Source organism: Cimex lectularius, unplaced genomic scaffold (assembly GCF_000648675.2).
Source record: "Cimex lectularius strain Harlan isolate CLEC.00 unplaced genomic scaffold, Clec_2.1 scaffold158, whole genome shotgun sequence".
NCBI classification, from domain to species: domain Eukaryota; kingdom Metazoa; phylum Arthropoda; class Insecta; order Hemiptera; family Cimicidae; genus Cimex; species Cimex lectularius.
The window spans coordinates 377,005-390,993 of record NW_019392744.1 but is presented as its reverse complement, the minus strand read 5'-3'; the positions used below and the strand labels follow the sequence as shown (position 1 = coordinate 390,993).

Here is a 13,989-nt window from a genome sequence, read left to right as displayed (position 1 = left end):
TAACTACTTTACAATTACATACACTAAACCACAATGTCTCTCTCTTCAAGCTTACACTGTCTGTCCACTCTGCCCGTCCGGTTTGTTTGTTTAGCTCAAGCCATACTTGTACCGATGAGTCGGGATACATTACCAAATGGTGAAATTGGTTATTTTTATTTGCTGCGATGTTCCAAATATCGGACTCTTCTCTTTATTATCGATGATTTCTGAGCTGATATCAGTAGCTACTTATTCTTTGGACAACGGGGGGTGAGGAAAGGATTCACAGTTGATGCATCTTCAGTTCCTTTGGGAGTGAACTTGGAATAATTTGCATCTAGTTTTTATTATTAGCATTGACCATTGGGATATATATTCTTTTCTTTATTCTTGTCGTATTTTCCAATTGTGGTGAGCGGTTTTTTTCGTGCGCGGCTCACGGCTCGATCGAACGGACGAGCGCGAACGCTGTCGCTCGCAAGGGTGCTCCGAGCGGGTAGCTACTCCACTCTAGGCCCGTCAAGCATTTTAGAGGTAAGATGTGTCAGGTTGCCCGGGCTTGACGGTTGAACACCCTCCCATCACTTTCTACTATTCTACTATCTAAGCCGATTCCGGCTCCTTCGCGCGAATTCCTCGCCGTCGTCTTCTTGACGACTCTTTGGCTCCTCCGGGCGAACTCCTCGACGGATCCTGGCCTACTCCTCTTCGACTCGTCTCTTCCTGGTGAACTTCTCGCCGAATTCTGGTCGTCTCCTCGACGACTCTCGGCCAATCTCGGGCCAATTCCTGGTCCTCTCCGGGCCTGCTCCTCTTCGACTTTGGCTCCTCCTCGCCTATTCCTACGGCCCGACCGCGACAGCTCTCCGCTGACCGCCTCTCTTTTCAACTCATCGTCGTCTCCACGAGACTCAACGACTGACTCAACTGCGGACTCCCGGACCACGGACTTTACTACTGACTTCTTACTCCGATTGTGTTTTGTATCCATCAGTTCAGGGAGGAGGTGGGGAACAGTTACGCTTAGGAAATACTGCTATGGTGGCTCGACTGCCCTTGTCCTCTCCAGGTCAATGAGCTATTATGGATGAGTCCAGGCATTAGCTAATCCTGGGGGTTGAGCAATAAAGCCACTCGTCAGCACAACAGCCAATTTTTGTAGGGATCGACCCACATTGCTCAATCGAAAACATCCAGCTGTTACCATTTCGCCAGCTTTGTTTAGCTGCGTCTGGAGTTTTCGAGAAAGACGAGGTCGGCTCCCGAGATTCCAAGCCACTTCCGATTGCCCAATCCTGCACAATATGATTTCCCAACAATTAGCCGAAATATTCTTACGTCTAATCTTAATATTACATTACACTTAATTTCTACAAAACCCTGTTTAAGATTCCCTTTTGGAAATCTTCACACCTATATTGTTAATTAACGTTGTTTTAAATTGTTACAGGTGTTGGAAGCGAAGTTGGGCCTTGGTGGGTGAGCGAGCCCTGGTCGGTGATCCACATCTCCAATTCAACAGGTGGCCAAGTAGAATGCAAAGCAGCCGGTGACCCAAAGCCTGTAATAACGTGGAAATTCGCTGACGGAAAGCCCCTCTCTTTGATACCGGGGATATTGAATATCCTCGAGAACGGAACTTTGAAATTCCTACCTTTTCACCCTTCAGCCTACAGACACGACATTCATGCTGCGACTTACCGCTGTTTCGCTCAAAACACCGCAGGCACTATAGTCTCAAGGGACGTCCGTGTCAAAGCAGGCAAGTATGCATCTCGGGGTACGATCTATTCAACGAGGCGTCAATTTATTAACAAAACATTGGAATAAATTACATATTAAAATAGTTTTTTTCGGGGAATGAATTTCAGCTTAGTCTTAGATTTGTTTGAAGTGGATATGCACTGCGTCTAAAAAAAGGACTATTTTGCTCCTCCTCGTATGGGTCGTCAAGGTTTTCATTAGCCTCCATAGTCTTCATTAACCACTAACAAATCATGTGTGTATGTGTATGTGAAAGGAGAAATAGGGGAATTAATTTCAACCTTTTGTTCTTCCCAAGTGTTTTTTCTTTATTATATGTTTGTCTGCATATATTTCATGTTTTTCTCCGTACATTTCAGTTGTTCTGCAATATATTGAGGTTCAGGCAGAGTCTGCCAAAAGTTACTACAGGGGAAACACTGCCGTTTTGAAATGTGTAGTCCCTAATTTTATGAAAGAATTTATTTCCATTACATCATGGCTGCAAGACTCTTCTTTTAATATATATCCAACAAACAAAGGAGGTGAGGAATTTTAAGTTTAAATCATAAGTAGATTGAACATTGTCTTTAACTTTAGATGGGAAATATCATATGCTTCCAACTGGAGAACTCATGATACGCCTTTTGGAAGAAGCAGATGTGTACCGTAGTTACCAATGCAGAGCTATAAACAGACTGACTGGTCATTCTCTCTTAAGTGTTCATAGGATAAGATTTACTGTCACAGGTAGTTTAAAGAAAGAAATTTTTAGGAGAACTATTTTTAATCTTTGATGTTGTTTGGTTTTATAGATTCATTAGTTCAAGTGGCACCTCGTATTCTTGAAAGTTCTGTTTCTGTACATGTTAAAAAGGACCAAACAGTTGTTCTGCCATGCTTCGCTCAGGGAAATCCTCCTCCTTCATATGTGTAAGCCTTATTATTCATAAATAAAAAATTTCTTTAAATTAAAAAAAATTAATGACAATGTTATAGTTGGCGAAAAGAAGGTAGTAATGGTGATATGGAAATCAGACTTGGAGGCAGGATCGGAAGTGCTCAAGAAGTTCTATTAATAGAAAGGGTTGAATTAAATGATGCTGGAGTCTGGACATGTATAGTTAACAATTCTGTTGGCCACCAAAAGAAGAGCACCACACTTCATGTATTTACATCAAATTTTAATCATAGAAATAACTGAAATTAATTTTTATTAAAAAAAATATATAAAAATACTATTTGAATACACTACAATTAAGCTAAAACATCATATAAATTAGTTTAAAATAAATGTTTGATGTCAAACTAAATTAAAAAAAATGCAGTAGTACAAAGTTATGAACTGCAAACCCAATGCATCCTATCATCCATACTTCCCTTCCACTTCGCAATAATGACGGATCATGGGTCAAGTCAGACAAAGAAAAATTTTCACTCCTCAACCAACAGCTTTCCAAATGTTTGCCTACATCCTGATATAATAGATCCTGATCATATAGAAACCATAGAAAAGTAACTAGTACAACCACTACCTCTTTCCCTTCCGTCAAAAGCTTTTCATTCTTCAGAAATCCAGTACATCAACAAAAAGCTTCCCTAAAAGAAAGCTCCAGGATATAACTTTATAACCTCTGAAATCCCTATCTCGAAAAGCTCTTCCTAATATCTATATAATGCTGTCCTAAGAACTACTCATTTTCCTTTACAATGGAAGTTTTGCACTGTAAAATAATCCCAAAGCTTCATAAGCCTAACCATTTACCACATCCTATCACACGATAAACCTCTTACCTATACTAGGAAAAATCCTAGAGAAGTTCCTTCTGAAAATAATCCTTCCCATCTTGGAAGAACAAAACATTATCACATCTCACCAGTTTAGCTTCCGTCACCACTCCATAATCCAGCTACCATGTTCTAGACTCAGGAGCTTTCCCTGATGTTGCTCAAGCATTTGATAAGGTCTGGCATCAAGTTTGCTGTGGAAGTCCTCATATTCCAATCATACCTGACTGACCACTTCTTTCAGATCAGTCAAGGAACATCTTCCTTTGACTAATATCTTGTTAAGGGTGGAGCCCCACAAGGTAGTGTCTTTGGTCCTAACCTTTATTCAATGTACACTGCTACTAACCGACCTACCCATTTCATTCACACTTTTGTGGATGCTGATATTTTCCAATAAAAATCCCTTCTTCTCACATCACTCCCGATGGGCTCACCTATTCAACATAGAACTTTGGTTGAAAAAGGGGCAGATAAAAATAAATGTTGACAAAAGACAACACATAACTTTTCCCTTCCAACGTGGAATAGTGCCACCACTACATCATCATATATACATAAGTAAATCACATATTCCTACCTAAAGTTGACCATGTCTGCTATCTCAGGCTGTATATCGAAAAAAGACTGACTTGGACTCCACATACAAGACTAAAAAAGCAGAACTGACTAGACAGTACAGAACACTCTCATGACTTCTTGACAAATGAATTTGTTTTATTTTATTTACTTTTTTTTAATTTGAAATTTTTACATATCAACAATTTTACTTGTAATATAAAAATAAAAATAAATACTGTTGTAAAAAAAGTTTTGTGAATCAGCATTTTATACTACTAATAATTCTTTTTAATGTGATTTATTTGAAATTATGTAGGTTGCTGTGCCATTATCTGTTATACTTCAACCAAGTGGGCAAGTTGTTGTGGATGTAGGCGAACACTTTGAAATGAAATGTGTTGTGAATGGTGGACAAAATCCAAGCATCACCTGGTTGAAAGATGCAAACCCTATCATAACATCAAACTCCCCGAGACCAGGTAAATATTGAGCGTATCTTTAAATCAAGATGAGAATAACTTTTGACCAAAAGGAAACAATCCAGGTGATGGAGGGAAGCTTGAAATAGCTAAAGTTGGAAGAGAAGATGCTGGAATGTATCAATGTCTCGTCCGTGATGAAGAAGGCTCACTTCAAAGCTCTGTACAACTTATATTAGGAGGTTGAACAATTACTATATTATTTAATTGGATTTAAACAAATTTAATTTGTACTTTTAGCTTCGAAACCACAATTTCTTTACAAATTTATCCAGCAGACAGTTCAACCAGGGCCAGCCATGTCTTTAAAATGTATAGCAACCGGAAACCCTACTCCACACATCACGTGGACAATTGATGGATTTCCCTTGCCACAAAATGAAAGGTTAATTATTTAATTAATATTAATGTTTGTACATTCTGCGGATTATTAAGGTTAGTTCACCTCAATTCAGTTCAGATTATTATATGTTGGTACAGAAAAAAAAGCTTAATATTTAATTAATATTAATGTTATTAGTAATTTTTAGCAAAAGATTATTTGGAGATTGTGAGATGCGGTCTGTTGTGACGTAGGTTTAGAAAAACATTTTTTTTATCTTGCCAATGTTTTGATCTTTATTGAGATCATCTGACGATAAAGAAAATGTTTTTCTAAACCTACGTCACACCAGACCGCATCTCACGATCTCCAAATAATTAATTAACAGTCACTAAATACGACACATTTTAGCAAAAGTGTTATATATACATATAAAAGCCAATGTTCACTATAGAAGCAAAAACTCCTACACTGGGTTTGCTGAAAATTTTGCACTCTGTTCTTATTATTGCCAGGAATGTTTAGAGGTTATATAAAAACATATTAAATAAAAATAAGGATAGTCAAGATTTTAAAAAAATATCTGCCAGGGATTCGTGACATCCATTTTCCATCTTTCTTTCCTGACAGGCAGCAACCTCTTCGGCTTCGGGTATAACTACACGTCTCACACGTTGTGAAAATTCTGATTCCGACTCTATAATCGCAAAAACTACTGAATCAGTTTTGCATATGTAAAAATACATATTTAACTAATGTCAGTATCTTTGATAGAGGCAACAGTGTCGGTGAGAGATAACAACAGGCCTATGGCCTCACTGCCCCGAGACCCTAAGCTTAACCATCAGAATTGAGAAGAGTGCTCTGAGTGAACTTAGTTTAAATTTACTGAGTTTACTCGAAGCACTAGTCTCAATACTGATGGTTAGTGGTATAGGTGAACTTCCATGGACCAACAACATTCTAAAATTTAAAACAATTTGATGGTCATTTATGTGCAACATATAGAGAAGCATTAAAAAATCAAAAATCTGAAAAAATAGAATACTGTTAATATTTTATGAAAAGATGGGCATTCTTCAGATAATTATTCAGAAATCGTGAGTTGCGGTCTGATGTGATGTAGGTTTCAGAAAAACATTTTCTTTATCGTGCCATTTCGATCTTTATTGAGACCATCTTCAGGGCTCAAAGGGTTTGTCTTCTGTGTAATTGTGCCATTCTTGAATAGAAGACAAACACTTTGAGCCCTGAAGATGATCTCAATAAAGATCGAAACGTTGGCACGATAAAGAAAATGTTTTTCTGAAACCTACATCACACCAGACCGCATCTCACGATTTCTAAATAATTATCGATTAACGGTCACTAATCACCACACATTCTTCAGATATCTTTCAATGACCTAGACATAATCAAAATTAGAAGAATAGTCCGGAAACCTTGCCAAGTCTGGTACAACTTTTAAACTAATGTACCTTTAAAGTTTCTGATTTGTTAGAAATGGAGTTTTTTCTTCTTTCTTTTAATAAATAAATTGATGTTATTTTTATTCTATAACAATTATCGAAGAGGAAATCCTCCAGTGTAGTTCATTTTGTGAGGTCAATATAAATAGAAATTTTGGTGATATGATCAGTCTAAATGTAATGGTTAAGACTTAGGATTAAACAAAATCTAATAATTAATATTAATAATAATAATTTGATTATTTTATAGACACAAAGAATTGTTACAGACAGGCTATTTTATGCATTTTAAAAAAAAATATACTTCTTCTGAGCCTTCAAAAATAAAATTTTATTGTAACTAACAGACTTTGTTTTTAGATTTGTTATTGGACAATATGTTACACTACATGGTGATGTTATAAGCCATGTTAACATCAGTAATGTTCATGTTCAAGATGGAGGAATCTATCAATGTACTGCTTCTAATCGTGTAGGAGAAGTTACTCATAGTGCTGAAATGAGGGTTTATGGTATAACCATTAATTATTTTATTTTTACTGTCTAATTACCATGAATATATTTTTTTAAGGCTTGCCATATATCAGATCGATGCCGAACATCTCTGCAGTAGCCGGGGAACCGTTGTATATTTCGTGTCCCGTCGCAGGATATCCTATTGACTTAATCACTTGGGAAAAAGGTAAAACTTTTTTAAACGAATAACTGAATGCATAAAACTACAATGTAACTATCACCAGAAGGAAGAAAACTCCCTTTGAACCGAAGGCATAGAGTGTTTAATAATGGAACACTTCATATAATAACAGTTGAAAGAGGACAAGATGAAGGAAGTTACAGGTGTACAGCTCAAAACAAACAAGGCAAAGCTGCATCTCAAGTTGTTCATTTATCGATCATAGGTATGCTTTGTTTACAGTACAATTTCTTACATAAATTGTTTCTGTTTAATGTCATATTTATGAAACATTTTAATTTAAATGGTAATTTGAAATGATATATTTATTTACAAAAGCTGTTGATGTTGGATGAAGTAATCACAGTCACTCAAGAAAAGCCAAAAGTCAAATGATTTTAATGAATGAAAAGTACAAAAAAATTTATATATCTATTCTCCAAAGAATACATCTTTCTAGCACAAGATAATTCTATCCATTGAGTTATTTTTTGGTAAAATTTAATTTTTTGGCTTTAAACACTTTGGGCCCACAACAACAAAATCAGACACCCATTCCTGACTATTGACTCTATGTGATCCTGGAATCATTCTTTACAACATCCTATAAAATCTCAACATGCTAAGAAGAAAAAGAAATCAGGAGGAAATCAAATACATTGATATGGTATACAGATTGCTCCAAAACAAATGAAGAAACCAAATTACACATTTTCTGTACAAGCGCAAAATATGAGCAATCGAACTCATGCCATCAATGCTTTTTCCTTAGAAAATCTTAAAAGAGACACTGACAAAAATATCCTCATAAGATCAGATGACCAAGCAGCCATTAAAGTGCATGTAAAATAATCACATCAAAATTAGTCAGTTAATGCATCCAAAACCTTGGGAAATACAATAACCTGATGATATACTTGGTACCAGGACACAAAGGAGTTTTGGGTAATGAAAATGCGAACAAACTGCCCAGACATCTGCACTGTAGCTATTCTGGGGTGACAAAAACAACAGGATCCTCCATCGTAGAATGGATCCACAAAAGACAAAAGGAGGAATGGATAAACTTTAGAAGTGCTAGGCACAGTAAACTTATGCTAAAACAACCCTCACCAAAACTGGCAAACTCACTGCTACAGGCTAGAGAGGGTTAAACTCTGACTTCAGGCTCCCTTTGCACATTTGTCAGATTACCCTGAGATCAACAGAAGGAACGTGTTGCCTAACGGCTGTCGTGGCCTGAATTGTAAGGGCCCAGCATTGAGAACAGAACAAGTCCACTGGAAGAAATAGAGGCCCTTCTGCCCAAAGCAAAGATACAGAGGTGTTATTCGACCAGAGGGAATATACAGGGCCTCTAGAAATCAAGGAGGAGAAGAGCTTCAGACGAAAAGGGAAAATGGGCCTTCCATACAGGGTAAGGATGAGGAATTACTCGACCAGAATAGACTGTATAGAAGCCTCCATCTCAGAATGGATCTAAAAAAGACAAAAGGAGAAGTGGATACAGTCTAAAGGTGCCAGACACTAAAATTAGTAAACTAATGATAAAAGAACCCTAACCTAAACTGGCAAACTCACTGCTACAGTTACAGATAGCTAAACTCAGAGGATAAGACTCTATACTGGTCACTGGCATCTGAGAAAACAACTACATGTATTCAGTGATGACCCCATTTGCAGATGATGCAATGCGATGGAAGAAACATCCAGCCATATCATCTTCATATACAAACTAACTGCTCAATAGAGACAAAATCTGGGAGACAAAGAAAACTCGTGAAAAGGAACTGCAGCAATGATCTAGTACCTCTTAAAAAAAGGATCAAGTCCATTGCACTGACCTAAGGAACAAAGAAATGTACAATAAACCAGAAGGCTGCAGTGCTTGGGGATCACAAAACCCCCCACTTAGTCTCCATATTAATCATCCGCAGTAAAAGAGCACCATACATAAAGGGTATAACGACAAAAGTTTGGAAGAGTAATAGTTGCCAACTAAAGGGGATGGTGGTAGCCAGGTTATTGGATCGTATTTGCCATACTAGCAGTTCTGGGTTCAAATCCCGACAGAGTCCATGATTTTTTAATGCACTGTAAAGTGGTTTGACCCCTCATCCATGACACCTAATGGATAGCCTCCTCCTCCCTGTAAGACAAGAATTAGGAAAACCCTAACATTTTACAATTGACTAATGAATGTTTAATTTTTCTTGTGTCCTTAAATTAATGTGGGTTATAATATAATTAAAATATTTTTATCCAACTTCACCAGCATTTATTGTATACAAATAAGAAGTTTCAGCTTTTCAGTCGAAGAAATGAGAAAGCTTTGATTGCATACATAATATATATAAAATAACTTGCATCTCTTTTATCACTAAAAATTTACAATGGCACCCCCACCAAGTGGATTAAACAAATATTGTACAATATTTTTTTTTTTACAAATGAATAATCCCATTGAAGCTTTCTCAGTGTTCTGTTTCAAGCAAATTAAATCAATATTTTTAAAAAGCCTATCTACTTTTAATAGATGAAAAAATATTTGAATATATTTTGTTTTGCCATTGTTTTTCAATCCACATTTTTTTTAAGACAATGAAATGGATGAAAAAGGTTAATTTAGTTAATTGTAATGCCTTTCACATCAATAATGTTGTTTAAAATCTTGTTTTCCTGCAATCCTTTGGTATTAGGCTAATAAATAGCTTTGCAGTTCCACCGAAGATATCGCCTTTCGTCCTTCAAAGTGACCTGCATGTTGGTGACAGAGTCGGCTTTCAGTGTTTTGTAACAAAAGGTGATCTTCCCTTACAACTTGGTTGGGAAAAAGATTCCGGACCACTTTCATCCGATGTTATCGTCAGGCAATTTGGCCAATTCACAAGTTCCTTGGCGATCATCTCTTTGACAAAAGAGCACGCCGGAAATTACACATGCATTGCTAAAAATGAAGTAGCTACTGCGAAGTACACTGCACAGCTTTTAGTAAATGGTAATGAATCTAAACACCAAAGGGCAAATAACCTGAACATCCATTTTATTGTAATTTATTAGTAATAATGTGCAGATCCATGGGTGCAGTGTAAAGGATTTGTCATAAATTCACATCCTGATGAATATGTAATTGGTTCATTTGTCCTTTCGGTGAATATTTCAATTTTTCCGTAGATAGTATGTGTTGTTTCAGTGCCACCTAAATTAGGTCCATTTACATTTGGAGAGCTAATAGAAGGGGTCAGGACACAGGTTCAATGTGTCGTTCAAGCAGGAGACCCTCCACTAACTTTACAATGGTTTAAAGATGAGATGAGGATAACCTCTGGCCTGGGCATACACATATCAAAAGATGATTACTCCAGTACTTTGGCTATAGGAAGAGTAGGACTGGAACACGCCGGAGACTATACGTGCGTTGCCACCAACCCGGCCAAATCGACGAAATTATCTTCAAAACTTATTGTCAGCGGTACTGTACTTGGCAATTTAGCAGTTGTGCAATGAACGGATTATGCACTGCTAGCTAATGCACCAATGCACAATTGCAGCAATTTCCAACACTCAATATCTTCAAAAATGATTAATATAAATTGAAATGAACCCATGGCCGTTAACAAGTTATAAACCACATTTGGGTATCTTATACCAAGTAATGATCAAATTAAGTAAACATCAGTAGACGTCTGCCTGAGAAAACTAATTATTTCATTAACTAGAATTTTTGTGTATGCTTTCTGAAAATAAAAAGGAGAAAGACTTTCATAATGAGACTTTCTGATATATAATACAATTTTAATACTATCCAACAGCCAAATACAACTTTTTAAATTATGTAATGTCAGAAATATCACACTATACATAAAATTAATTTATAAAACCCACAGATATAAAATTTCACCAGGCCATGTCAATAAACAAATTAATATAAATTCTTAAATAATTGGTTTAATTATTGTGGATTGAATTTAATGCATCTATATTCTAATAAAAGCCTTGGGGAGGAGGGAGGGTAATAGTTAAGGCGTTGACAAGGCGGTCATCACTGTGAGGTAAAGGTCCCGGGTCAAATGAGGCCATGCATTCGAACCTGACATACTTACAAATAGCTTTTCTTTTTTTCTTTTTTTTCCAAAAACACCAACACCCCGAGGGTCGATCCATTGGTGTTGCAAACCCTCGTTTAAAAATAATAATAATAATAATAAAAGTCTTAAATTTGAATATTTTGGCAAATTGTATTCTAAGAAAGAAAAGAAAATATGTTAATACCTCCTTTCTAACTAAAAATAATAATAATTCTTTTAATTTAAATTTAATTGCATTTTAAATCGAAGAAAATTACACTCAAAGAGATTCATTTTAGCAAGCATCTTTGCGATTTAAACAGAGGGTTAGAACAGTATGAAATATAAAAATCTTAATTTTTTTCATACGATGTTATAATTTAATTGCACAATCTGATTTTGAATGATTGAATTTAGTTGAATCACAAATGATTCTGGTCATTCCAAACAATTGTTTAACAACAAAAAGTACAAAAGGAGACTTGCAAGTGCAAAAATCATTACAGATTTGTATAAATACTTCTACTATAATTCTTTAATAATCGTTCTTTAATAATAATTAATTCACTAATTTCGTGGTCTGCTCGACCAATTAATATATGACAATTAATTAAGGTTTTTAGTTGAGATGAAAAAAAAGCTAATGGCACGAGAGGGATTCGAACCCATGACCTTCGGCTAGATACGCCGCTGCTCTACCACCTGAGCTATCGTGACCTCGATCCACTTGGACATCAACTCCCCAACTCAACCACGAAATTAGTGAATTAATTATTTAAAAATGAAGTACACTTCACTAAAGCTCTCCGTCGCCATTTCAATTGTCGTCGAGAATCCAAACCGATTACACGACATTTGAAAAATGGCAAAAGGAAGGAAAAAACTCATAAGGTGGGGTTGAGATGGGGAGTTGATGTCCGAGTGGATCGAGGTCACGATAGCTCAGGTGGTAGAGCAGCGGCGTATCTAGCCGAAGGTTGAGGGTTCGAATCCCTCTCGTGCCATTATCTTTTTTCATCTCAACTAAAAACCTTAATTAATTGTCATTTAATAATAATACTTTGTTAATAATCTTCTCTCACATATTTGTTAAACTACTCAAAGGCATTTTCAGTTCTTCACTGAAGATGGCGCAATGCCATTTGAGTAATTGAAAAATTACGTGAGAAAAGACAGACCCGATAAGTGGTCCAATGCTGGTTCAGCAAGAGTTCACCTACTTGCAGACCAACACCCAGCATCAACATTTGAAATTTTTCAATTGTGCTTGTAGGGCAAGATAAGTCACACAAATTTTTTTTAAAATTTCGTCGAGTTAATACAATTATTACAAATATTAATGTATTAAGCAAATTTCATATATACATTAATAAATGTATTCATTTAGCTCTTTGCTCAAGTGTACTGCAAAGTTCGCTAATAACGATGCGGGTTGCTTATACCGTATCAACAAACAATATTAACATTTGTCGTTTTTCATCAATTTTATGAGATAATGGAATGTTTGCGGAAACAGCAATTTAATTTTGGAAGTCGAGTAGAATTATCGTTTTAATAATCCTCCCTTTGAATTTTTCACAATACCCAGTCGCTTGATGTTCTATTAAGCAAAACTTTGTTTCTACCATTATTGCATACAAGCATGGTTTTCATTTTTTTTTTTTTTTTAATTTATAAATTGAGTTTGTTATCTATCCAAATAAGCAACAAATACTTGCTAACAACATCTGTTTTAAAAGATTTGCTTTTGTTTTGTAAAATTGGATTACATCCTGTTGCCAGTATAGTGACCTTTTTTAAACAAATTGACAAATTGACCATTACTTTTTTATGTATACATAAAATATATAAAATTGTTCCCTTTTCTTGTCTCTTTCTTGCACTCTTTTCACTTTTCCTTGTCTGTTTACTATATACTTACTATTGTATTTATTTATTTTTCCACTTGCCTTTGTAATATTATATTATTTTACTTTATTCTGATTTTGAGAAAATTGAGTTAATTTATGCTTCATTCTTCACCTGTTATAAGATGTGAAACAAATCACAAAAAATGTATATACATGTAAAATACTTCACAGCTGGCAGTATATCTAGGTATGGTTAGCTGAGGGTCTAGGGATGGTCAGGCCATAGGCAGGGTAATCCATTTTCTCTCCTTCACCTCACTGCTGCCACTACTAAAAATAGTGACAGTGGTAGTGAAGAAGAGAGAATGGATAACCCGGCCTGAGCCTGATCTCTAGGCACTAAGCCTAACCAACAAATTGAGAATAGTGCTCTGAGTTCACTCAGAGCACTTTCTCTCTTCTAAAGTCTGATGATTAAGCTTAAGGTCTATAAACAGTCAGGCCACTGCCATGGTTCCCCTTCATCACTGCTCCATTACTAAAGATACTGACAGCAGTGAAGTATCTTTACAAATAAACATTTTATTACTAGGGTCTATATTTGTTCCACAATACAAAAACTGGCTATGATACAATTCTTGATGGTTCTAGCTCACCCCTTTCTGTTTATAATATACTGGCTTTTCGTCAACAGTTAATGTTTTTGTTATACTACATCAGAATCTTCTTTTTTTCTGACTTCAGACTATAGCAAACAGTCATATTTATTTCTTCTTTTCTATATATTTTCATCATTTAACAGTTTACTTCAAAAGATTGTGTTGCCCCTTATGTATCAATGCTCTTTTGGTCCAGTAGTAAAGATAAATTATCAAGATTAGATTTTTCAATAACCGTTTGCTTTTAAATACCATATCATTAACAAATACTCATTTTCAAAATACGTATAGTCATGCTACGTTACACATACATATACATAATTATTTTTATAACATTTTTAGTAATGTTCACAAAAAATTATACCGTAGAAATAATATATTCTTAAATTTCTG

General features: G+C 35.7%; 1 protein-coding gene across 3 annotated transcripts in view; it reads left to right on the top strand.

Moving 5' to 3' along the window:
* Nucleotides 1-2,130: 2,130 nt before the first annotated feature.
* LOC106665320 (Down syndrome cell adhesion molecule-like protein Dscam2) overlaps nt 2,131-13,989 on the top strand; it is a 35,994-nt gene continuing 24,135 nt past the window's right edge. Inside the window, exons 1-11 of one of the 3 annotated variants that reach the window (XM_024227136.1) lie at nt 2,131-2,270; nt 2,326-2,475; nt 2,541-2,658; nt 2,725-2,893; nt 4,391-4,553; nt 4,619-4,735; nt 4,794-4,938; nt 6,705-6,856; nt 6,916-7,026; nt 7,085-7,246; nt 10,214-10,492. In XM_024227136.1, the coding sequence (XP_024082904.1) occupies nt 2,198-2,270; nt 2,326-2,475; nt 2,541-2,658; nt 2,725-2,893; nt 4,391-4,553; nt 4,619-4,735; nt 4,794-4,938; nt 6,705-6,856; nt 6,916-7,026; nt 7,085-7,246; nt 10,214-10,492 (1,639 nt within the window). In that variant the 5' untranslated portion in view covers nt 2,131-2,197. Of the gene's footprint in view, nt 2,271-2,310; nt 2,476-2,540; nt 2,659-2,724; nt 2,894-4,390; nt 4,554-4,606; nt 4,736-4,793; nt 4,939-6,704; nt 6,857-6,915; nt 7,027-7,084; nt 7,247-9,739; nt 10,019-10,213; nt 10,493-13,989 lie in introns of those variants that run through there. The other 2 variants (XM_024227135.1, XM_024227137.1) reach the window with 2 other exon arrangements.